This window comes from Pelophylax lessonae, assembly GCF_965119305.1.
Source record: "Pelophylax lessonae genome assembly, chromosome: 3".
In the NCBI taxonomy this organism is placed as follows: domain Eukaryota; kingdom Metazoa; phylum Chordata; class Amphibia; order Anura; family Ranidae; genus Pelophylax; species Pelophylax lessonae.
Genome location: NC_138770.1, coordinates 327,339,568 through 327,363,358, shown reverse-complemented (window position 1 = coordinate 327,363,358; position 23,791 = coordinate 327,339,568). Strand labels below are relative to the sequence as shown.

The window sequence follows — 23,791 nt, the reverse complement described above, 5'->3', positions numbered from 1 at the left end:
AAGCACTAAGCAGTTTTGTTAATGTTGAAAATAAAACCTTTCCTGACCACTGACTTTTAACTGATTTAAAGGTGAAAATTGGGGTAGATCAGTATTTTGACTTGGTTTGTGACTTGACTTGACTTGCTTGACTTCTAGCAGGGACTTAACTTGACTTGCTTGCTTTTTGCCACAGTAACACAGAGATTTTAACTTCTCGGCTATGAAAAAGGCTAAGCACGGTTTACTAAAACTGGTGCACACAGAATGTGATGCAGCTGAGCACAGTAACCAATCAGCTTCTGACTTTAGCTTTTTCAAACATGCTTTGTCAATAAAACCTGCAAGCTGGGACGTTGATAATTACAGGCAGAACTTCAGCTGGGCTGCCTGGAAAGGAAATTTCAGGCTGTTAACATCTCTTCTTGGACAAGAACAGGGGTGCCTTAGGCCCCAGAACATGTCAGCCCTCTCTAGCCAACTACTGGACCTTCCCTCATGGATTGGCTGACACAACATAAGTATTTAGACTGTTAATTTGCATCCTCCAAACCCATTGTCTTCTGGGATCCTCTAAAAGACAGAAAGACGCAATCAAGTCTGCAGAGCCAAGAACAGCCCAAAAGAATTTACACACAGGTCTGCTGATTACAGTGAAGCCAAACAGAAATAAATGTACTTAACTTTCCTAACAGTCTATCAGGAAGGGTGCTACACTTTTCTGTAAGGTCTTGTTTGAAACTAAAAATTATTTTAATAGGTTTAATGCTAAGCTTAAAGGAAAAAGTAATTACATATGTACAATGAAACATGCTCCTTATGAAAATGTGTAAATTCCTAGGACATTATCATAGCACCATCCAGAAGAGGTATTTTCAGAGTCCCCGGGGTGTTCCTGGATATATAGGTGCGTCCCACAACACTACACCTCTCAAGAGTCTGCTGGTTTGGCTCTTGGGAGAGCAGCAGGCTGTGCTGTTAGAAGTGTAAAAGGAGTGAGGAACTACCCTACAAATAAAGCAGCTTCCACCAGGAATCAATTTCCTCAGATCAGTTTCAGTGGAGCTGGGAGAAATGAAGAACAGCCTGCCTATTTCTTCACTGAGGATCTCATACTGCAGACCTTGCTTACATAGTAATATTAGCATTGCCTTACATATAGTTACATAGTAGGTGAGGTTGAATAAAGACAATAGTCCATCTAGTTCAACCTGTGTAGGTATGTGTGGCTGTAATCATCTCCCATACCCCTGAATGTTCTGATCCTTGAGATGTAAGTCTAAGAGTCTTTTGAAAGCCACCATACTACCCGCAGAAACCACCTCTTGTGGTAGAGAATTCCACAATCTTGTTGCCCTAACAGTAAAGAACCCCCCGCGTTGCCTGAGGTTAAAACGCTTCTCCTCTAATCGCATTGTATGCCCTCGAGTCCTCATGCAATCCCTTCGAATGAACAGCTTTTTTTCTAAGCTAGGATCCCCATTAAGATATTTATAAATTGCTATCATGTCCCCCCTCAGACGTCTCTTCTCCAGGGAGAATAAATCGAGCGATTGTAGACGCTCTTCATAGTCAAGGTCCTCCAATCCCCTAATTAGTTTAGTTGCCCTTCTCTGGACTCTCTCCAGCTCCAACACATCCCTCCTGAGGACTGGCGACCAGAACTGGACGGAATACTCCAGATGCGGTCGGACCAGAGTTTTATAAAGTGGAAGGATTATAGTCTTATCTCTGGAATGCATCCCTTTCTTTATGCATGCTAATATTCTGTTGGCTTTGGAAGCTGCCGCTTGACACTGCATGCTGTTTCCTAATCTATCATCAACCAAGACTCCCAGATCCTTCTCCATTTTTGATTCCCCCAAGGGCTCCCCTCCTAACGTGTATTGTGTTTTTATGTTTTTAGTCCCCAAGTGCAAAACCTTACACTTCTCCACGTTAAACCTCATTTGCCATGTCGTTGCCCACTCTGTTATTTTGTCCAGGTCATTCTGTAGGATATCTGCTTCATGTTGTGAAGTTATTGCCCTGCCCAATTTTGTGTCATCTGCAAAAACTGATATCGAACTACTGATCCCGGCCTCAATGTTGTTTATGAATAAATTGAACAAGGTTGGTCCCAAGACTGAGCCTTGGGGGACCCCGCTTACCACCTCAGACCAGTCTGAGTATGCGCTGTTTATTACTACCCTTTGGACACGCCTTTTTAGCCAGTTCCGTATCCAAGAGCAAACCCTGCTATCGATACCTGCAGACCTTATTTTATAAATTAAGCGCTTGTGGGGAACTGTATCAAACGCCTTAGCGAAATCCAAGTACACCACATCCACTGGTCTCCCCCTATCTAGCTCACAGCTCACCTCCTCGTAGAATGTTAGGAGATTGGTTTGACAAGAACGCCCATTTGTAAACCCGTGCTGATTACTGCTGATGATGTTGTTGTCCTTAGCAAACTCTACGATATAGTCCCTTATCATCCCCTCCAGAAGTTTACATACTACTGATGTCAAACTGACAGGCCTATAATTTCCCATGATATGCCTCTGGCCCTTTTTGAATATTGGAATCACGCTAGCTTTCTTCCAATCCCCTGGTATATCTCCTGTCCTAATACTGTCAGCAAAGATCAGGAACAGTGGTCTCGATATAACTTTACTGAGTTCCTTGAGTACTCTCGGATGTATGCCATCCGGTCCTGGTGATTTGTTTGTGTTAAGTTTATCCAGCCTTTCCCTGATTTCCCCCTCTGTTAGCCATGGTGGCAAGTCCTGTTTATTACTACTAACCATACAGTCATGGTCAGTGTACCCCTCCTTTTCCTGTGTAAAGACTGACGAGAAAAAAGCATTTAGCACGGTTGCTTTTTCAGTGTCCTCTGTAACCATCCTCCCATCATTGTTAATTATGTGTGCAATATGCTCTGCCTTAGTTTTTTTGCTGTTGATATATTTAAAGAATTTCTTTGGGTTTTTTTTACTATCCTCTGCTATTTGTCTCTCAAAGTTGATTTTAGCCATCTTGATTTCTTGTTTACTTTTCTTATTTGCCTCCTTGTATTGCTCGAAAGCCGATACTGTGCCCTCTGATTTATACTTCTTGAAGGCCAATTTTTTCCCCCTAATAAGTTTTTTGACTCTACAGTTTAGCCAGCCAGGTTTGGCTTTGTCTCTTCTAAATTTATTTCCCATAGGAATGCACTGCAAGATGCCTTTGCCTAATATGTTCCTAAAGCATTCCCATTTTTCCTCTGTGGTCAGGGATCCCAGGGTTTGGTCCCAGTTTACCCTTTCCATCATTGAGTACAATTTTGGAAAGTTTGCCCTTCTGAAGTTTAGAGTTCTTATGTTCCCCACTTGTCTTGTTATTTACACTAAATGTGATCATCCTGTGATCGCTAGAGCCCAGGTTGTCCTGGACTCCTACCTCCGAGATTATGTCTGGGTCATTAGTGAGCAATAGATCCAGGACTGCGTTTTCTCTGGTAGGGGAATCCACCAACTGTGACATGTAATTATCCAGTAAGGTTTCCGTGAATAGGCGGGCCTTCTGTGAGTGTGCAGTCCCCTCTTCCCAGTCAATGTCGGGGTAATTGAAGTCCCCCAATACGATGACTGATCCCAATTTTGCCACTTTACCCATTAGTGCTAAAAATTCCAGCTCTACCTCCTCCCCTTGGTTAGGTGGCCTATAGCAAACCCCCACAATTACTTTCCCCTTTTCTCCTTCCCTATGGAGTTCAACCCACACAGATTCTAAATCCATGCTCATCCCATCCGTAATGTCACTCCTTTCTGTCACCTTTATATTGTTCTTGACATAGAGACATACCCCTCCCCCTCTTTTTCCTACCCTGTCCTTCCGGTACACCGAATACCCTTGGATATTGGCCAGCCAGTCATGTGAGGGGTCGAACCAAGTCTCTGTTATTCCCACAAGGTCTATGTCCTCCTCATGTACTAACATTTCCAACTCATCCATTTTATTAGCTAGGCTCCTGGCATTAGCATATACCCCTCTTAGTTTTAAGGAAGTTAAGCGCAATTGGCGGTTATGTTTATTCCTGTCACAGAAAAAAGTAAGTAGTGGTTACTGGTAGGCCAGCACATTGACTGTTTTGCATGGATGACCACTGTTTATTTCAGGGAATGTAGAATTTAGCTTTAATATTTTCAAAAATGATATATATATATTTTTTTTATTATTATTAATATATATGTATATATATATATATATATATATATATATATATATATATATATATATATATATATATATATATATATCCCAAATGGCAAAAGAAAAAATTTGGCCACCAGAAAAATTCTTTACACCAACCAGGTGAAGTTGCTGAAAGTGAACAATTAAGCAAAGAAAATAATTAACATGAGGGCGGGGTCATCTTCGCCCTGCAAGTAGTAGATAAGCGCACAGTGCGCTTATCAATGACCAAGACCAGGTGGAGGCTACAAGTGGAGCTCCATCCACAAGGGGACATTCCGCTTGTCTGCCTCCTTTGGCACCTTTTGGGGGGAAGCCCGTATCTGGTTTTGACAGTTACCCGCTCCCACTTCTGGCTCACATCACTGCAGTGAAGTGGGCTGAGAGTTGCCCCCCAAAGCCGACCCATTTACAGAGCGTAGCGCAATTCGCCCATGTGCAGTAGGAAACCAGCTGCGAGGCCCCAAGGCTTCACTGCTGGTTTCCCTTAGCCGAGATGGTGGCACAAGCACCCGAGAGCTAATTCAAGAATCGGCTTGGGTGAGGACACTATTGAATGCATGAAAAGGTAAGTGCCGTAATAGTAAATGTAACAGTATTTGTAGCTGCTGACTTAATTTTTGGAGGGGGGCATGGAACTCCTCTTTAAGGCAGTACCCTGACTTAGAGATGAGCTTCACCACGTGCAGTAAAATAACAAACTTAATTCCATTGGCAAAAGTGCTGCCCCAGGTCACTAAATACTAACGTATATGTAGCATTAGAAGTGACATGCTGAGCCTGTTCCCACTCCACCAGTCCAGCGTACACCTCTGTTACCGTACTCCCAATAGCCTTGCACCTCATTTGTGCACTCATTAACTCTTTTACTTTCCATACTGCGTGACCAGGCCATAGATCTCCATAACGTTATTATTATTATACAGGATTTATATAGTGCCAACACTTCGCGCAGCGCTTTACAATATGTGGGAAGAAAATACAGTTACAATACAATTCAATACAGGAGGAATTAGAGGGCCCTGCTCATTAGAGCTCACAATCTAGATGGGTTCAGATCCGGTTGAAATTTAATACCGACCGCTAGGGAGGGAGCCAGACAACGACCCCCTCACTACAGGAGGACCTATCACCTTACCAGGTACACTGACTAATGACTGATTGTTTTGTGTCTTAAATTTAAATTTTTACTCATAGCAACCACACGCCTCTTCTTGTCTTGCTAAATTATCCCCTTATAGTGGTGTTACTTCATACCCCATAGTGTATTCTCAGACCCTTCTTTCTTTAGATATACCAGAATCAACATGCACCCCTTCTGAATACCTTCAGACCAGGCTCATAATAGATAATGTACTTTACGGAAGAGTGGCATTACATCCTGCTTCCACGTACAGGCAGCTAGAAAGATCCGACCAAGCAGGGAAAACCCACAAAGAGCCCAGGGCCTCAGCCTTCCCCCTTTTTATATCACAGGTGGGCTGGCTAGGACCAAAAGCTTAGGACCAGAACTTCACAAGTTAACCTCTTCCACCTGCCTGGGCCAGCCGATAACTCACTAGAACCAAATACAGTTCAACTTGCCTACAAAAAGGAAAAAAAATGTGCTGTCTGGATAATAACAATATGCAATATAACAGTGTTAATTAATTCACATTACTCCCCAAAAAAGCAGCATTTGTATCAGGTGCAAAAAAAAAAAAAAAAAAAAAAAAAAACGAATATGTGCAAAACAATAAATCTATATACAAATATGAAATATAAATAATTGTGTACATAAATATTAAAATTCTCATAGTGCTCCTACGTGTAGGTAAATTATCACATGATTCAAAGTTCATATATAAAAACGTATATGATGAGCCTCCATGATAATGTATTGTAATGGTTATCACACCAAAGAAATAGACAGCAGAGCCACAGGATTAAAAAAACAAAAAGGGCAGTATCGATGATCCAATAATGGAGTTTCACACAATGGTGTGCCATAACATAAAATAATAATAATGCCCATTTAGCCCATGGGGAAATAATGGATTGGCCAGAAAAACTCTATACCAATCAGGCAAAGTTTTTAAAAATGACCATACTGGGTAAAAAAATATTTAGCCTGTGATTATCTTTTTTTTTTTTTTTTAATTTTTAATATATGTTTTACTTCAAAGCAAAGATAACAAAAACACCAGATACCAAAATATGCATAGATTGGGAAAAACAGGCAGTTGTAAAAGTGGCTCTTGGCTTCTTGCAATACCACCTCCCTGCTGCTTCTTTAACCCTCCTCTTATGTTAGGGTCAGAACCGACCCGTTTTCAGGTTTTGAATGTCTATCAGTATCACATAAATTTGTTTATTGCATCAAGATTTTTTTACTTTGTCAGGAACCTCTATTTAAACAATGTAATAGAAAAATAATCCTTTTCACTAAATTATAAAATACTGTGGTGAAAATTAAGATGTTCATGGTGTTAGGGTCAATTCTGACCCAGTTATAATATAGGATTATAGGACACTAATAAGTGCCAAAACTGAAATCATAAACACTCTCTCTGCTTAGTAACACTGACAGCCAATCCCCTCTCAACCCTGTGAGCTGTAGTTAGGGAGGGGCCTATCTCTTTTCCTGCTTGTCTGCTTCTCTAAATAAAGTGAAGAAACATAGGACAAATACATTTCAGAGTTGCTGACTTTATTTTACCATTTTTTAAATTTGAAAATGAGAGGTGTGCTATCAAAAGAAAGGTCTTAGGGGGTCACACCAAAAATATTAAAACCAATCTTTTCAAGGATAAAGAAGCCTAACAAGGTAACCAAGAGGTAAGAAACAAATTTGATGATAAATAATTATTCAGAGGGTATTTTATGGCTGATTTAAAACACGGGTCAAAACCGACCCTAAACATCATGGATAGTAAAGGAATTCTAACATAAGAGGAGGGTTAATATGATGAGCAAACTTAATTACTGATAGGGGGGAAAAATTATGAGAAGTCAGAATCTGCACAGAACTTCAACTGCCTATATTGCGAAATCCACTAATCTTGTTAATATGCAGTTTTCACTATAGGTAACCTCTGCATTTCCCATTTGTCTTCATCTGCTAAATTACCAAGTCTAAGTCTGCTAAGTAAATGTCTACATTTGTGACTTTTGTTTATATAATTTATAGAGGCACTATAATCTTGATGTTAGACTAGATAAATTAAATGTAAGAATGATAAGGAAGGGTAAATGTCCTTCAAACCAGTGATGCCTACTAGCTTAGCAGCAGTTTATAATTAATTTTAGCCTACTGCATCCCACATAAAATAGTTTTCTCATATCTGTAAGCACTACATAAAAGTAAATCTTATTATCACAGTTCACCTTTTAATAATGTTATAAATCAAATGTTGCATTTAAAATTTTACAGGGAATTGCAGAGGTTTACATGGAACCTTTCCATTTGTCTAACGCTTCTACAGGCACTTGGTTTGTTTCCCAGGCCTTAGAGATGGTATAGTAGGTCATTTACACTGTTAAAAATGGCTACAGAATGCCAAATCTTCCAGTGCATATAGAGTAAACTGAATTTAAATGTAATAACTCGTTTATATATTTTTTATGCTTTCACCTCTATTCCTGTACAATGTACAAATTATGCTCACAGTTCTGTCACTGCTGTTCAGAAGGAGACAAGTCAATAAGCTGTAGGCATTAACGACATATTCAACTGCTTCAGTACTTTAGCAAATCAATACAGATTTGTGCTACACATTCAAAAATCCACTGCTGAGCAAAACAGTAAAAAAGAACCAATCAAAGTAATTTACAGTTCAACTGACCTTTCTGCTTTTCTCTGTTTTCCTTGATTCCTCGGTGTATTTATTTCTTTGTTCATTAAACATTTTAGACAGACCCGCTATTTCATCAGAGCCTGAAGTTCTACTTTCTGCGTCTAAAAATCAATTAAATGCAATGTCTAATTAGTGATCAAAAAATACAGATTGTAGGAACCCACACTACTTTGCAAAATGGACATGGTAACCACTTGCACCAATCATGCATACATTCAATGAAAAATACATGTATATAGTCACACAGTCTTGGGGTTTATGAGCAAGCATGCCACAGATTCAGAGAAAAAAAAAAACAAAAAAACATTAAGGCCCCTTCAGATCCGCCTGTCCGTTTTTCAGGCGGATCTGAACGGATGCCCCATGCCTCTCTATGGGGCATCGGATGTCAGCGGAGACATGTCCGCTGACATCCGATCGATCCATCAAATCTGGACGGATGGAAACCCTATTTTCCATTCGTCCAGCGGATCGGATCGTATGTGAACGGACAGTCGGTCCATTCCCATCCGATTCCCTCTATAGAGAACAGCGGGGATCTGACAGCTCTGTCTCTGCAGATCGATCCCCTGCTGAGAAAAATGGAGTCTGCCAACGGACTCCCTTGTGTGAAAGGGGCCTTAGGCATAAAGGGGGTAGCCCCAGGGCAAGCGCTTACATTTTTACTTTACTTTCTGACTAGATTTTTAATGTAACGTTACTAATGAGCAAAGAGGACACAAGAAACTTACTAGAAAGAGAACCATTTTTTTCTGGTTCAAAGTTTTATCCAACATCATACTTTCAAATGAACAGAAGAGCTTCGCCCAGCTCCTCATAGGCGATGGGTCCATGTCATACACGTACAGCAAGTTGTAACTATTAATCTGTTCTCCCTCTATTTGCTGCTGTATCATTGCTGTTGCCAGGGATAAGTGGAAATGAGCACCATGATTGTCAGGCATAAAGGGAGTAGAAGTACAAAACCTAAACTGTTCTGATAAAAAATAATGATGCATGGATGGAATATAGGTTGGTTAAAATTACAGTCAAGAAAAAAGGTAAGTATGCCCTAACAGTCAAACATTTATTCTTCATTCAAACCATGCCCACAGACAAAGTTAATTCAATGAACAAATTATAAATAAAATTGACAGTGCATTCATTATAATTTGGGCAGCATAATGGCTAGTGGTTCACACCGCTGCCTAGCAGCACTAGAGGTGTCCGCTCGAATCTCAACCATGACACTACCTGCCTGGAGTTTGCATGTTCCCTCTGTGTCTGTGTGGGGTTCTTCTGAGTATTTGTTTCCTCCCAAACTTTAAAGACATGCTGGTAGGTTAACTGGCTCATGTCTAAATTGGCCCTAGTAGGTGTACTGTATGTATGAATGTGAGTTAGCCTTAGAATGGAAAGCTCCTTCAGGGCAGGGACTGATGTGAATGTACAATATACAAGTACAGCTCCGTGTAAATTGTTGGCACTATACAATTACCTCATAACAATTTTAACAAAAATCCAGGATTGCCACATGTACATTTATAACCACTTTAAAATCCATAAAAATCAGAAACAGCCATTCCAAATTCGGTGCCAGTGATCAAAACTATTATTCAAGTGGAGTCTGTCTCATTCAATCTTTGAATATCTAAAGTCTAGTGCAGGGTTTCTCAACTCCGGTCCTCAGGGCACACTAACAGGCCATATTTTAAGTATTACCTTGGGGAGATGCAGACTAGAATACTGCAATCACTGAGCAGCAAACTATATCACCTGGGATGTATTTCAGTTTTCTTGCAAACCTGGCCTGTTAGTGTGCCCTGAGGACCGGAGTTTAAAAACACTGGTCTAGTGTTTTATTTGGTGTTAATGTGTGTGGTGTCATGTCAAGATCAAAATAGCCATCTCTAAGGTGCTAAGAAAGAAGATTGTGAATGCTTACGAATCTGGAAAGGGATTTTAAAAGAGAAGGGATGAAAAAAAAAACACAATCATAATTACCAAAATGGCTGCAGCACAGATCCCAGCTGCAGCTATCTTCCGCCACCTCTAAGACCAAGAACTGAGCAATCAAACACCGCTGATCACTCAAGATCTCGGTCTTCAAGCCTGCAGAGAGCTAGTGACTGTATCACTGACACTCTGCTCTGCCCCTCCAGCACTTACTAGAGCTGAGAGATGGAGCCAGCTGCAAGTCCAGGGTTCTAGGCCGATCCCAACCTTACGTTCAGCATCTTTTCAGAGCCTGGTCCAGGTCTGTGATGTTAGCCAACACTGAGCTTTAGTCCGCTGATGGCTTAAAATGTGTCACAGAAGTACAGAATAAAATGTACTCCTGTGATCCCCAGAAGTATAGCCAAAACATTTTTGGCTATACTTCTCCTTTAAAAGCTCACCTATTTATTTAAACCAATCATTTCATTGTAAAGAAAATAATGTACAAGTGGCACTGATTTAAAATGACTGCTAGTTTGTCAAGCACAGGCCAGCCCAAGAGCTGAGAGTTTGATGCTAAAAGTGGTCTCTGACAAGATGCATGCATCTACATGCACCAAAATAGCTGCATGGGAGGTGACTTCTCATGCTGGTGGTCCAAACAGAACATTAGAATGCAGCTACAGTTTCTTTATTAACAAAGTCAAAGGCCAGATCTTCTGGAACAATGTGCTGTGGACTGCCAAGGGGACAATATTATTACTATACAGGATTTATATAGCACCAACGGTTTGTGCAGCGATTTACAAGGGTGAGACAGTACAGTTACAATAAAATTCAATACAGAAGAAATCAGAGGGCCCTGCTAGTTAGAGCTTACAATCTAGGAGGGAGGGTCAAGTAATACAAGAGGTAATAACTGGTAATACAAGAGGTAATAACTGTGGGGGATGATCTGATGGACAAAATAAAAGTACAGTTGTTCGGTAGGTACAGAATAGGCTTCTCTGAAGAGAAGGGTTTTTAGGGATTTTCAAAAAGCAAACAGTTCCATAGGATAGGAGAAGCTTGGGAAAAGTCCTGGAGGTGAGCATGGGAGGAGGTGACAATGAAACTAGAGAGCAGTGAAGTCTTGGGAGGAATAAAGGTAACGAGTAGGTTGGTATTTTGAGACTAGGTTAGTGATGTAGCTGGAGGCAGAGTTGTGAATGGCTTTGTAGGTTTAGAATTTTAAATGTAATTCGTTGGGCAAGTGGAAGCAAGCAGAGCTTTTGACAGAGAGGGGTAGCAGACCCTGAACGATTGGTAAGGTGAATGAGCCTGGCAGCAGCATTCCTGATAGACTGAAGGGGGTAGCCTATGTAAAGATAATCCCATAAGGAGGGAGTTGCAGAAGTCTAGGCGAGAGATAACCAGGGAGCAAATTAAGAGCTTTGTGGTGTCACTGGTTAGGAATGAGCGTATTCTGGGGATGTTGCAGAGGTTGAGGCGGCAAGATTTGGATGTGGGACTGAAAGGATAGTTCAAAGTCCAGGATTACACATAGAACCTCGGCATGCAAGGATGAGCTGATAGTAGTGCTATCGATCTTGACAGAGAAATCAAGGGAAGAGGCACATGAGAGAGGAAAAATCATGAGCTCAGTTTTAGACAGACTAAGCTTGAGGAAATGGTGTGACATCCAGGCTGTTAGGTCTGTTAGTAAATTAGTGATACGTGAGGACACTGAAGGAGGGAGCTGAGAGGTAAGGAGGCAGAGAGGAAATACCAGCTTTTGAGGTCACAGTACACCAATACATATATATTTTTGTTGTACAATTTTAACTTTGTGTTTTCATTCATGTTTATCAGTTAAAATTCCTTGTATACCAAAGTAGTTGTATAAATGTCTTGGTAGTCATGGCTGTAAATCAAGCTCACAGCAGCTACTGCAGCAATGAGCTTGATATTTATTTTTTCAGCAGACTTTTAGCTTTTATGTAAAAGTGATTTGGATGACCCTACAGTTGCCCAGATCACCCCCCCTACAGTTGCCCAGATCACCCCCCCCCCCCCCCCAGCCGGTGTGGTCCAAGGTGGTTTATGTGCTCTCCCTCCAGGAAGTTCAGGACCATGATAAATGACTTTAGGATGCTGAGCAGGACAGGTCACTTCCAGGTCAGAGCTGTCATCCCCTGGCTACAAAAAGCACATTCTGTGCTTAATTAGCTGCAGTGGAGGGCAGGGGAGACACCGGGGGTCTAAAAGACTCCTAATGGCTTCTTAAATAAGGTCGGTCACCTGTCAATTATATCACTGGGAACTTGTGAGCCAACTTGTGAGAGCTGTAATGTTTTAAAGAAATTAATAAAATATAATAAAATAAATACAAATGGTTAAAAAAAACAAACAAACAGAAAGCACTCCCATCGCCTGCACACACACCTGGATGCAAACGCTCATGAAGAGGGCGAACCTGTATGTAAATGGAAATTATGCCACACCACAAATAAAGCAAACGTCTGAGTGAAAGCAATAACTGCGGGGCCATAAAGCACAGTTAACTTATAAAGTAAAGACTTTTAAAGTGTTGCATATGGCTAATTTTCATGGCTGCTTGTAATTTTATAGCTTAAAATGTCTGTTATATATTTACTCAATACAACCTCATATTTTATATTTTACCAACAGATTGTGAATTATATTGTGTTTGTGTGATCAAAAATTCATTTGAATGTATTTTTCCCTGTAAATTGCCAATTGTTCTTCAAAAAAATGCAGATTTTAACATGTGAAAAATTAAAAAAATGCCCTGGTAGAAAAATGGCAAAGCAGTAACAATAAATAAGGCATAGCCTAAAGTTGGGTATAAACGTGCATTTTCTTTTTTTTGTAAGAAACCAGAGGGTTGAAGGGAATAGAGGACAGATCCCCGCATCAACACAAATTATGTGATGCAAGGATCTGTGCTATTGTATTTTGATCGTCAGAACAAACCGATCAGTACTGCAGCCATTGGCTGAAAAGGTTGATTGAATACTGGTTTTCCAGCTAAACCCGCTTTGTTGAAAAGACAGCAGTACACACAGATGCAAAATCTGTGTACATTCTGCTTTATTCCTCAGCAGTCTTAAACCTAACAAGCACATTAAACACAAAACATTTAAGATAAATAGATAGAAAAAAGATAACACTATACTAGTGTATCTCCCCGCGCCTCGGAAAAGGTTTTGTTAAATATAAGATAAAAATATAAAAATGTGTGTAATTAGTGAGATATAAATATAAAAATATATATTGTGTGGCAGCAGCTGTAGATTTAAAATGGATGCTAGAAGAATAGCCTAGGCTATATACAGCGCTTGCCGCAGAAAAACAATTAACTTAATGTATGTGAACAATGTTGAAAACTTATCTTTACAGTATAAAAGTGAAAATACAAATCAATTAAAACACATAAAAATGAATAAAAAGTTCCAAGGAATTGATAAATAGATAAATAAGTCTTTTTCCAGTGGTGATCAATATATGTGAATAAAATAAATGTAAAATTCAATATATAAAGTCTTTTCAAGTGGTGATCAGGTGCAAAGTGCTTTGTGCTCAATAAATAAAAGTTTGTGACTTTCGTGACGTGGATTCCTCTTTTCCTGTGGCTTGTGGTAGAAATAAATGACTTACCAGAATTGTTGGGTCCTATGTGCTGTATAGCACTAGGACCTACAGCGCTTGGAGGCCGTTCAGGCCGGATTGGGGATCCCCTTTGTGGGTGATCCTGGTGGGATACAGGTTAGGTTCCTCCTTACCCGATCTCGATCCTCAGGATATAGGGTTAAAAGAAAGGCTCCAGATAGTGTATTATCGTTTTAAAAGTTTATTCATCAAATATTCATAAAAATCGTAGCGAAGAAAGACTCAAACTCCAAGTTTGCCGGCAAAGAAACCACTTACAAACACCTCCTAGCAGAGTGGCGAGCGGAGTGTTCCGGCTTGCGTTCCACGTGGTGAGTAGCGTGCTGACGTGCGTTCCACAACCTTTCGTCACTTCCTGCATTTATTTTATTCACATATATTGATCACCACTGGAAAATACTTATTTATCTATTTATCAATTCCTTGGAACTTTTCATTAATGTTTATGTGTTTAATTGATTTGTATTTTCACTTATACTGTAAAGATAAGTTTTTAACATTGTTCACATACATTAAGTTAATTGTTTTTCTGCGGCAAGCACTGTATATAGCCTAGGCTATTCTTCTATCATTTAAGATAAATGTTGGTTTATTTTGTACAACAAATGTAAATACATTTCTGGTTGGGCCGTAATACTACATGAGCTTAAAGGAAAGAGGGAAATGCATAATCTGAAATTGCTTCTTAACTGCGTCCGGACCACCCACCGCCTTTTTACTGCGGCAATGCGGCCCTTCCTGCGCGAACCGACGTAGACCTACGTCGGTCACGCGCAGGGAGGTAGGGGGCGAGCGTGCGCCACCGGCATCGCGCTCCCGCCCCCACTCAGCAGCGGGAAAGCTGATGCACGGGGCAGGCGGCTCCGATTGCCGCCTGACACACGCGGTCGTTCCCCGCTGAGAGAGAAGAACGGTCAGTTGTAAATACAGCTGACCATTCTTCTCCCTGGAATGATCATAGAGCCCCTGTGATCCTTCTATATAGGATCACAGATCTCTATGGTCATTTCACAAGCCACGCCCCCACAGTTAGAATCACTCCCCTAGGCTCACATTTAACCCCTTGATCACCCACAATGTTAACCCTTTCCCTGCCGGGGTTTATTTCACTTTTACTTTTGATGATAATGGCAAACATGACAAATGTGAAGGGTAAACTTCCCTAACAAGGGCACAGACTGCAATAAAAAAAAGCCAGCGTTCTAATCCCTTTCCCCTCTTTCCAAACTGCTTTTGCCTTTAGTTACAAGTTAAAATGAGATTTTAGTAATTGGGTGTACATACAATACTTTAAACTACAGACAAAGTCCCAAGCACACCACATATTGGTTCGATGTCCACCGATTCTAAAAATATACACCGTCATGTATGGACAGCCTGCATTAAGGACTGCCATGAACTACTTATCGAATTTTAACCTTTAAATAGTTAATTTTTCACAAATTAGATAAAATCACAAATCAAAAATTAAGCAACCACAGGCTGTGTCCTAGTATAGTTCTTTATTCCCATATAAACATACCATGGGAAGCATAAAGTCATTAAAAACACTCCCTCACTAACACAGCACAGGACCATGGGTACACATATATCTTGGCTCCCCTATTAGTAAATAGCACATGGGATATGTACCAATATAGTTTTGCAAATAAATATAATCACAACCGATGCTTATTTACTGTATTGTAAAGGGTAAACAGTATATGGCTCTCTTAAGTTGTACATTTTTGTTTTTTATCATGTACTTTTGATGGTCTTAAAACAAAAGCCGAATCCTGAAGAGCTTGCAGGGCTGCATGATGCACTTAATATCAAGATGTACTATGGATTTTCATCACACATAATCCATAAAGCGTGTCATGGATAAAAGCTGAATACAGAGAAGCTTGCAAGGCATGGTACCAACCACAACTCATTATCAAAGTAAAGCTGGCCATACATTATACAGTTTTCTTATTCAATTTCCTTTATATTTACCACCAACTATATAGTGTAAGGGCCTGCCTGATTGCATACAAATTGAAAGCTTTAGGTTTGACCTCATATTACAGTGCCTTGCGAAAGTATTCGGCCCCCTTGAACTTTGCAACCTTTTGCCACATTTCAAGCTTCAAACATAAAGATATAAAACTGTAATTTTTTGTGAAGAATCAACAAGTGGGGCACAATCATGAAGTGGAACGAAATTTATTGGAAATTTCAAACTTTGTTAACAAATAAAAGACTGAAAACTGGGCGTGCAAAATTTCAGTGCAGCAAACTCCCCAGAAGTTCAGTGAGGATCCAATGTTGACCTAAATGACTAATGATGATAAATAGAATCCACCTGTGTGTAATCAAGTCTCTGTATAAATGCACCTGCACTGTGATAGTCTCAGAGGTCCATTTAAAGCGCAGAGAGCATCATGAAAAACAAGGAACACACCAGGCAGGTCCGAGATACTGTTGTGGAGAAGTTTAAATCCGGATTTGGATACAAAAAGATTTCCCAAGCATTAAAAATCCCAAGGAGCACTGTGCAAGCGATAATATTGAAATGGGAGTATCAGACCACTGCAAATCTACAAAGACCTGGCCGTCCCTCTAAACTTTAAGCTCATACAAGAAGAAGACTGATCAGAGATGCAGCCAAGAGGCCCATGATCACTCTGGATGAACTGCAGAGATCTACAGCTGAGGTGGGAGACTCTGTCCATAGGACAACAATCAGTGGTATACTGCACAAATCTGGCCTTTATGGAAGAGCGGAAAGAAGAAAGACATTTCTTAAAGATATCCATAAAAAGTGTTGTTTAAAGTTTGCCACAAGCCACCTGGGAGACACCCCAAACATGTGGAAGAAGGTGCTCTGGTCAGATGAAACCAAAATCAAACTTTTTGGTAACAATGCAAAACGTTATATTTGGCGTAAAAGCAACACAGCTCATCACCCTGAACACACCATCCCCACTGTCAAACATGGTGGTGGCAGCATCATGGTTTTGGCCTGCTTTTCTTCAGCAGGGACAGGGAAGATGGTTAAAATTGACGGGAAGATGGATGGAGCCAAATACAGGACCATTCTGGAAGAAAACCTGAAGGAGTCTGCAAAAGACCTGAGACTGGGACGGAGATTTGTCTTCCAACAAGACAATGATCCAAAACATAAAGCAAAATCTACAATGGAATCGTTCACAAATAAACATATCCAGGTGTTAGAATGGCCAAGTCAAAGTCCAGACCTGAATCCAAATCGAGAACCTGTGGAAAGAACTGAAAACTGCTATTCACAAACGCTCTTCATCCAACCTCACTGAGATCGAGCTGTTTTGCAAGGAGGAATGGGCAAAAATTTCAGTCTCTCGAAGTGCAAAACTGATAGAGACATACCCCAACTGACTTACAGCTGTAATTGCAGCAAAAGGTGGCGCTACAAAGTATTAACTTAAGGGGGCTGAATAATTTTGCACGCCCAATTTTTCAGTTTTTTATTTGTTAAAAAAGTTTGAAATATCCAATAAATTTCGTTCCACTTCATGATTGTGTCCCACTTGTTGATTCTTCACAAAAAATTACAGTTTTATATCTTTATGTTTGAAGCCTGATATGTGGCAAAAGGTCGCAAAGTTCAAGGGGGGCGAATACTTTCGCAAGGCACTGTATATGGTTTTGATAAATCTAAAGGAAAGCTGTATAATGTATGGCCAGCCTTAACAGTATTTTCCCACGAACCATATTCAAACATGTGTCAGATGTCAGTAATCAAGTATTTTCAATTCACCCGAGTCCTCATGTATATAGCAGATGGCATATGACACGTTATGTAATGTTATACTGAACCTCCTGGATGAACACTAGTTGAACTATCTGACAGCCGTTGACAGCTGCAGCTGTTCACACACAGCGTGGGCAAGCAGCATATACAGCCCCTGGTCGCAGCTAAATTTGCATGTGAATAAAGCCTAAATCCTAAAATGGTAGTAAACCGCAGGCGGTAAAAAAAAAAATGCTTGCAAGGCAATGTCATAATGTGCTAGTATGCATCACATACTAACACATGATAGACTTACCTTAGAATAAAGCCCTCTAGCGCCTCGATGCTACCGCTGAGAGGGCTGACATCTTCCCCGATCTTCCTCCTGGCTTTGCAGGCTCCGGCTACATGAGTCGTCAAAGGCACGATGTCCCTTCTGCGCACACGCGCGTAGGAGCCGCCGTTTACGACATGGCCTCTGAAGGTCCAGCACTATAAACCAGACCTTCAGAGCGCAAACTTGCACAGTTTAGGAGCTATTTACACTACCTACAAGTAAGCCATCTTATAGGCTTACCTGTAGGTACAAGTGGTGTAACAGAGTTTACTACCACTTTAAGAGCCAGTTCACACTACCACGACCAGAAAGTCGCCCCGTGACTTGAAGAGACTTGGAAGAGACTTGTGCACTACTTTGAAGAGACAGGCGACTTTGTCTGTGGGGAATGCCTGGCTAATTTCTTTCTTCTTCCTGGAAAGTCTGATAAGTCGCTTCAATTAAGATAAGGAGGCGACTCCCATTGAAGTATATGGGACAGTCGGATCACAGGTCACCTCAAAGTAGTACAGGACCCTTTTCTGAAGTCGGAGCGACTTCAGTAGTGCCAATTAAGATGGCACTGATTGATTAACATTGCTTTTGTTATGTCAAGCGACCTGGGGCTACACAAGTCGTGCTAGTGTGAATGGGCTCTAAAAGTTCGGATAACACAAACAATAACAAGTTAATTTGATACAATGGGTGCGTGTATGCAAGCAGACAAATTGAGGAAACGAATACCGTCACATAATAAGCCCTTACAGCCAAATACGTTTTGATACACATTAATGCGATGGCTTATATGCTTAATACATACAGTTTGGAGGACATACCAGGTTTGGTTTAAAATCAGCCACTATGCTGCTTAATGTTCACGCATTTGAAAAAAAAATAAAAAAATTATTTTTTTCATATATTATATATATATATATATATATATATATATATATATATATATATATATATATATATATATAGCACAATGTTTCTTCCCTGTAGATTTCCAAGGTTATGCCCCATCAAGCTTCCCTTCCTGCGTGCCTTTAATCATCCTCCCACATGTATGGCAGCATCTTGAAAAACTAGCGCCCACCAAGAGAAAGTATGACAATTTTTGTGTACCTCTGCACTTCAGGTCAGAAAATAAAGCTTCTTAACACAACAAAGTATAGAGCAGAAAAAAAAATGTTTTATTGATTCAGATTAAAACTGAAAAGAAAAGATGTATCCAAGCCTGCTATTAAGAGCCTCAGGATGAACAGACCAAGGCATGACTATCCCACTGTGCTCTACATCTCTGCATGTCTACATTGGAGATGCTGCCTTGCTACTTTGGCTTTTAATAGGAATCAATAAAAGTCTTATGTTTGCGCTTTAGTTCTTTGTGCTAAAAAGTCCTATTTTTCTCTTCGGAAACACACTGCAACATGACTGTTAAAAAAAAAAAAAAAAAAAAAGTAAATTCAAGAATATAAATAAAGTTAAGAATAAAACATGGCTAAGATGACAAAATTCTCCATGGAGCAAAGAAATACAAATGAGTTAAGAGTATTAAACCCTAAGCAAAAATTATATTTTGGCTTACGAATTCTTGGATGTGATAGTTCAATTAGCTTTGTTTTTTAGTTTTTTTCCTTTAATTTTACCTTTTGATCCAGCCAGTGAGTGTTATTTTTCAACTTCAACAGACCAAACAAAACACCAAAAGTTGCAGTTAGAGGGTCGAGACAAACTAGAACGCTGACAGGGGGTGCTTGCAATGTTTAGGCCTCATGCACACTGGATGTTTTTACAGCTGCTGTTAGCAGCGTCAGACGTTTTTTTTTGCAGCTGCAGAACGCCCATCCATGTTATTCTATGGCCTCATGCACACATAGAGCTTTTAGGAGCTCCAAGTGGCATAGGCGTTTTACAGCTCCAAAAAAAACCCAGGAACTGTGGGTTCAGGAGCTCCAGCGTCAAGCTGCAAAAAACGTCTGACGCTGCTAAAGGCTCCATAAGGCTCCATAACGTTGCTTAACGTGCGTTAAGCGACGTTATACGTTTTTTTTCTTCCATTCAAAATCAATGGCTCCCTACGGGAGCCTATTGATTTGAATGGAAGTCACACCGCAGGTCGGATCAGGGTGATCCGACTTGCGGTGCGACCTGCACTGTGAGAATCTTGAGGGGGAACTCCACGCCAAAATGGGGAAAAAAACGGCGTGGGGTTCCCCCCCAGGGTTCCAAACCAGGCCCTTCGGGTCTGGTATGGAATTTGAGGGTAGCCCCACGCCGAAAAAACGGCGTGGGGTCCCCCCCAAAATCCATACCAGACCCTTATCCGAGCATGCAGTCCGGCATGCCAGGAAAGGGGAGGGGACGAGCGAGCGGCCCCACCCCCCCTGGATCATGCCAGGCCACACGCCCTCAACATGGGGGGGTGTGGGTGCTTTGGGGCAGGGGGGGCTCTGCACCCCGCACCTCAAAGCACCTTGCCCCCATGTTGATGAGGACAAGGGCCTCATCCCCACAACCCTGGCCGGTGGTTGTGGGGGTCTGCGGGCAGGGGGCTCATCGGAATCTGGAAGCCCCCTTTAACAAGGGGGCCCCCCCAGATCCCGGACCCCCTCCCTATGTGAATGGGTATGGGGTACACTGTACCCCTACTCATTCACCCCATAAAATGCAGTGTATGGAAATAACGACAGGAGACATTTTGGAAAATTTATTAAAAATCTTCATCCGGCTCTTGTCCTCTCCGGGGGTCTTCTCCTCTCCGAGGGTCTTCTGCTCTTTTGCTGTCCGCCCTTCTTGTCTTCTCCTTTCCGGGGGTATTCTGCTGTCTTCTCCCTGAGGATCTTCTGCTCTTTTGCTGTCCGCCCTTCTTGTCTTCTCCTCTCCGGGGGTCTTCTGCTGTCTTCTCCTCTCCGGGGGTCTTCTGCTGTCTTCTCCTCTCCGGGGGTCTTCTGCTGTCCGCCCTTCTGCTGTCCAATCTTCTTTTCTTCTCCTCTCCGGTCTTCTGCTCTTTTGCTGTCGGCTGTCCTTCTTCCTCCGGTCCTCCTCCGACGACGTCTCCAGCGATTATGCCGGCCTCTGGTCTCTGCAGCTTATTATATAGCCATTAGGGGCGTGGCCGCCAGATGACGTCATCGGGAGACCACGCCCCCTTGTGTCACAGATGACGTCATTGGGAGACCACGCCCCCTTGTGTCACAGATGATGTCATCTGGCGGCCACGCCCCTAATGGCTATATAATAAGCTGCAGAGACCAGAGGCCGGCATAATCGCTGGAGACGTCGTCGGAGGAGGACCGGAGGAAGAAGGACAGCCGACAGCCGACAGCAAAAGAGCAGAAGACCGGAGAGGAGAAGACAAGAAGATTGGACAGCAGAAGGGCGGACAGCAGAAGACCCTCGGAGAGGAGAAGACAGCAGAAGACCCCCGGAGAGGAGAAGACAAGAAGGGCGGACAGCAAAAGAGCAGAAGATCCTCGGAGAGAAGACAGCAGAAGACCCCCGGAGAGGAGAAGACAAGAAGGGCGGACAGCAAAAGAGCAGAAGACCCTCGGAGAGGAGAAGACCCCCGGAGAGGACAAGAGCCGGATGAAGATTTTTAATAAATTTTCCAAAACGTCTCCTGTCGTTATTTCCATACACTGCATTTTATGGGGTGAATGAGTAGGGGTACAGTGTACCCCATACCCATTCACATAGGGAGGGGGTCCGGGATCTGGGGGGGCCCCCTTGTTAAAGGGGGCTTCCAGATTCCGATGAGCCCCCTGCCCGCAGACCCCCACAACCACCGGCCAGGGTTGTGGGGATGAGGCCCTTGTCCTCATCAACATGGGGGCAAGGTGCTTTGAGGTGCGGGGTGCAGAGCCCCCCCTGCCCCAAAGCACCCACACCCCCCCCATGTTGAGGGCGTGTGGCCTGGTATGATCCAGGGGGGGTGGGGCCGCTCGCTCTTCCCCTCCCCTTTCCTGGCATGCCGGACTGCATGCTCGGATAAGGGTCTGGTATGGATTTTGGGGGGGACCCCACGCCGTTTTTTCGGCGTGGGGCTACCCTCAAATTCCATACCAGACCCGAAGGGCCTGGTTTGGAACCCTGGGGGGGAACCCCACGCCGTTTTTTTCCCCATTTTGGCGTGGAGTTCCCCCTCAAGATTCTCACAGTGCAGGTCGCACCGCAAGTCGGATCTGTGACTTCCATTCAAATCAATTTGATTTTGAATGGAGGCAGAAAAAACGCTGCTAACAGCTACTGTGGCCAAACGTGCAATAACGTTAGTAGAAAAAGCTACTGAAAGCACGTTTTTACAGCTGCTGTTTCCCGGCGTTATGTAAACAGCTTTGGAGCACGTTTTTATGACGCCCTGTGTGCATGGAGCCTTAGGGTTTAATTTATATAAAACCTTTCTAAAACAAAAAAAAAAAAAAGAAAACCCTGTTTGCTGTAATTGCCTAAAAAGTGTTAGCTGGAGGTCAGGTTTAACTTGTTAGTAAAGTCCTTCTGACACTACACTCTCCCCAGTTTGATAATGCTGCTGTTCAAAGGTGTTCCTGTTGCTCCTCCATCAGGACTGGAGACACCTCATCAGCCCGTTTTCTTGATGCTCCACAGCAAGTCCGAAAAGAGGATAAAATTAATGTATGAAAATTCTCGCACGACAAAGGCTTTGTTATTTGTTGTTTCTGATCATGCGCAGTCTTTCTTATCCGATATTTCTCGTACCGAAAACAGTACACATTAAAACAAATATTGCTCGTTCTGTTCGCGCATGAGAAAACATTTGTTACTTTGGAAATTTTCCTTTGCAAATTCGGAATCGAAAGTCAAAAGTTAAAAATTATACATATAAAAGCAGGTGCTGTCAAATGAAGGCTAATGTAGATATATTGGAAAATAAATAATAGGTATACAAATGTGCCAATAGTGCGAACACAATACACTATTGCTATATAACCAGCAGAAATTAATAAATGTGAAGCATTCACAGTTCATATACAAAAAAAGTCCTCAAGTGGAATAAATTAGTGCTAAATAAACGCTGTCGCCCACACTATGCCATCTTATTTTGATTCAAGTGCTCCACCTCGTGATAAGACTCAGAAATATGCTCACCAGAAGCCCCAGGCCCCATACAGTCTTATCAGCAATCAGAACACCTGGCTAGGTCTGCACCTTTCAAATCCCGCTCAGATGGCCGATGATTATATGGAAGTAATACAGAGACACCCATAATAGTGCAACACTGTTTTATTAAATAATAAAATGCCACACACTTACATCAATAGTTAGGCTTACATAGAATGTGCCCTGACCGGCACCAGCTCAGATCGCATATCAATTGCACCCCCTTTCCTCAACCAAGTAATGGGCTCACACCTCTCTAAACGCTCCAAGAAGGTGGCCGTTGTGCGCTCCATGGAGTCGCCAAAAGTGACGTCACTGGTTAGTAAGGAAGTGTAGACAGGCGGACATCGTGCCTTGTACAGATTTTTCTTCTGTTTTTCTCATAGTGTGTACGGGGTTTTGCGGTCGAAAGGATGCTGTGATTTGGAACCAATCTTATACTGCTTGTACCACACATTCAGACAATGAAGGGAAATCTCCTTATAATGTTCCAGAACAGTAAAGATAGATGGTATATTATCATCTAGGTTAAGGTGAAAAAAGAAACCACCTTGAGGGAGGGGGGGGGAAGAAAACAAAAAGTTTTGGCTTTCAAAACAACCTACAGTAGTCCTTGTGTAGCAAAAGAAAGAGTCTGTTACAAGCTAAGATTGCCAACTCAGAGACTTGCATCATGAAGTTATAGACACAAAGGTGTGGCCAAGGCATGTACTGGTATTGACAGTCTTGACAGCTTTCAAGTGGAGCACTCTGGAGCCGGGCAAAGGTGCAATGTTGTGCAGAGATACCGGGCGGGTGGAGTGATGCTTGATACAACTGCAATACACTAATTGCAGAGATACAGAGGTTTAAACAAGCTAAGCTTGTCAAATTGGTGCCGACTATTGGACCATAAAATGTTTCTGTATGTACCAGTGGTATTTTTGCTTGGGATTTAAAATAAAATGCGTTTTTAATGGTGTAACACTATTTGGAGCAATGCATTGTTTCTTCTTTTTT

General features: G+C 41.9%; 2 protein-coding genes across 2 annotated transcripts in view; both read right to left on the bottom strand.

Annotated features, from left to right (window-relative positions):
* Positions 1–23,791, bottom strand: part of MCPH1 (microcephalin 1) — a 592,087-nt gene that overhangs the window by 421,884 nt on the left and 146,412 nt on the right. Inside the window, exon 9 of the mRNA XM_082249377.1 lies at positions 8,022–8,134. Coding sequence (XP_082105503.1) covers positions 8,022–8,134 — 113 coding nt within the window. The remainder of the gene's footprint in view (positions 1–8,021; positions 8,135–23,791) is intronic.
* TMEM14A (transmembrane protein 14A) overlaps positions 1–23,791 on the bottom strand; it is a 1,080,999-nt gene that overhangs the window by 1,049,694 nt on the left and 7,514 nt on the right. The window lies entirely within an intron of this gene.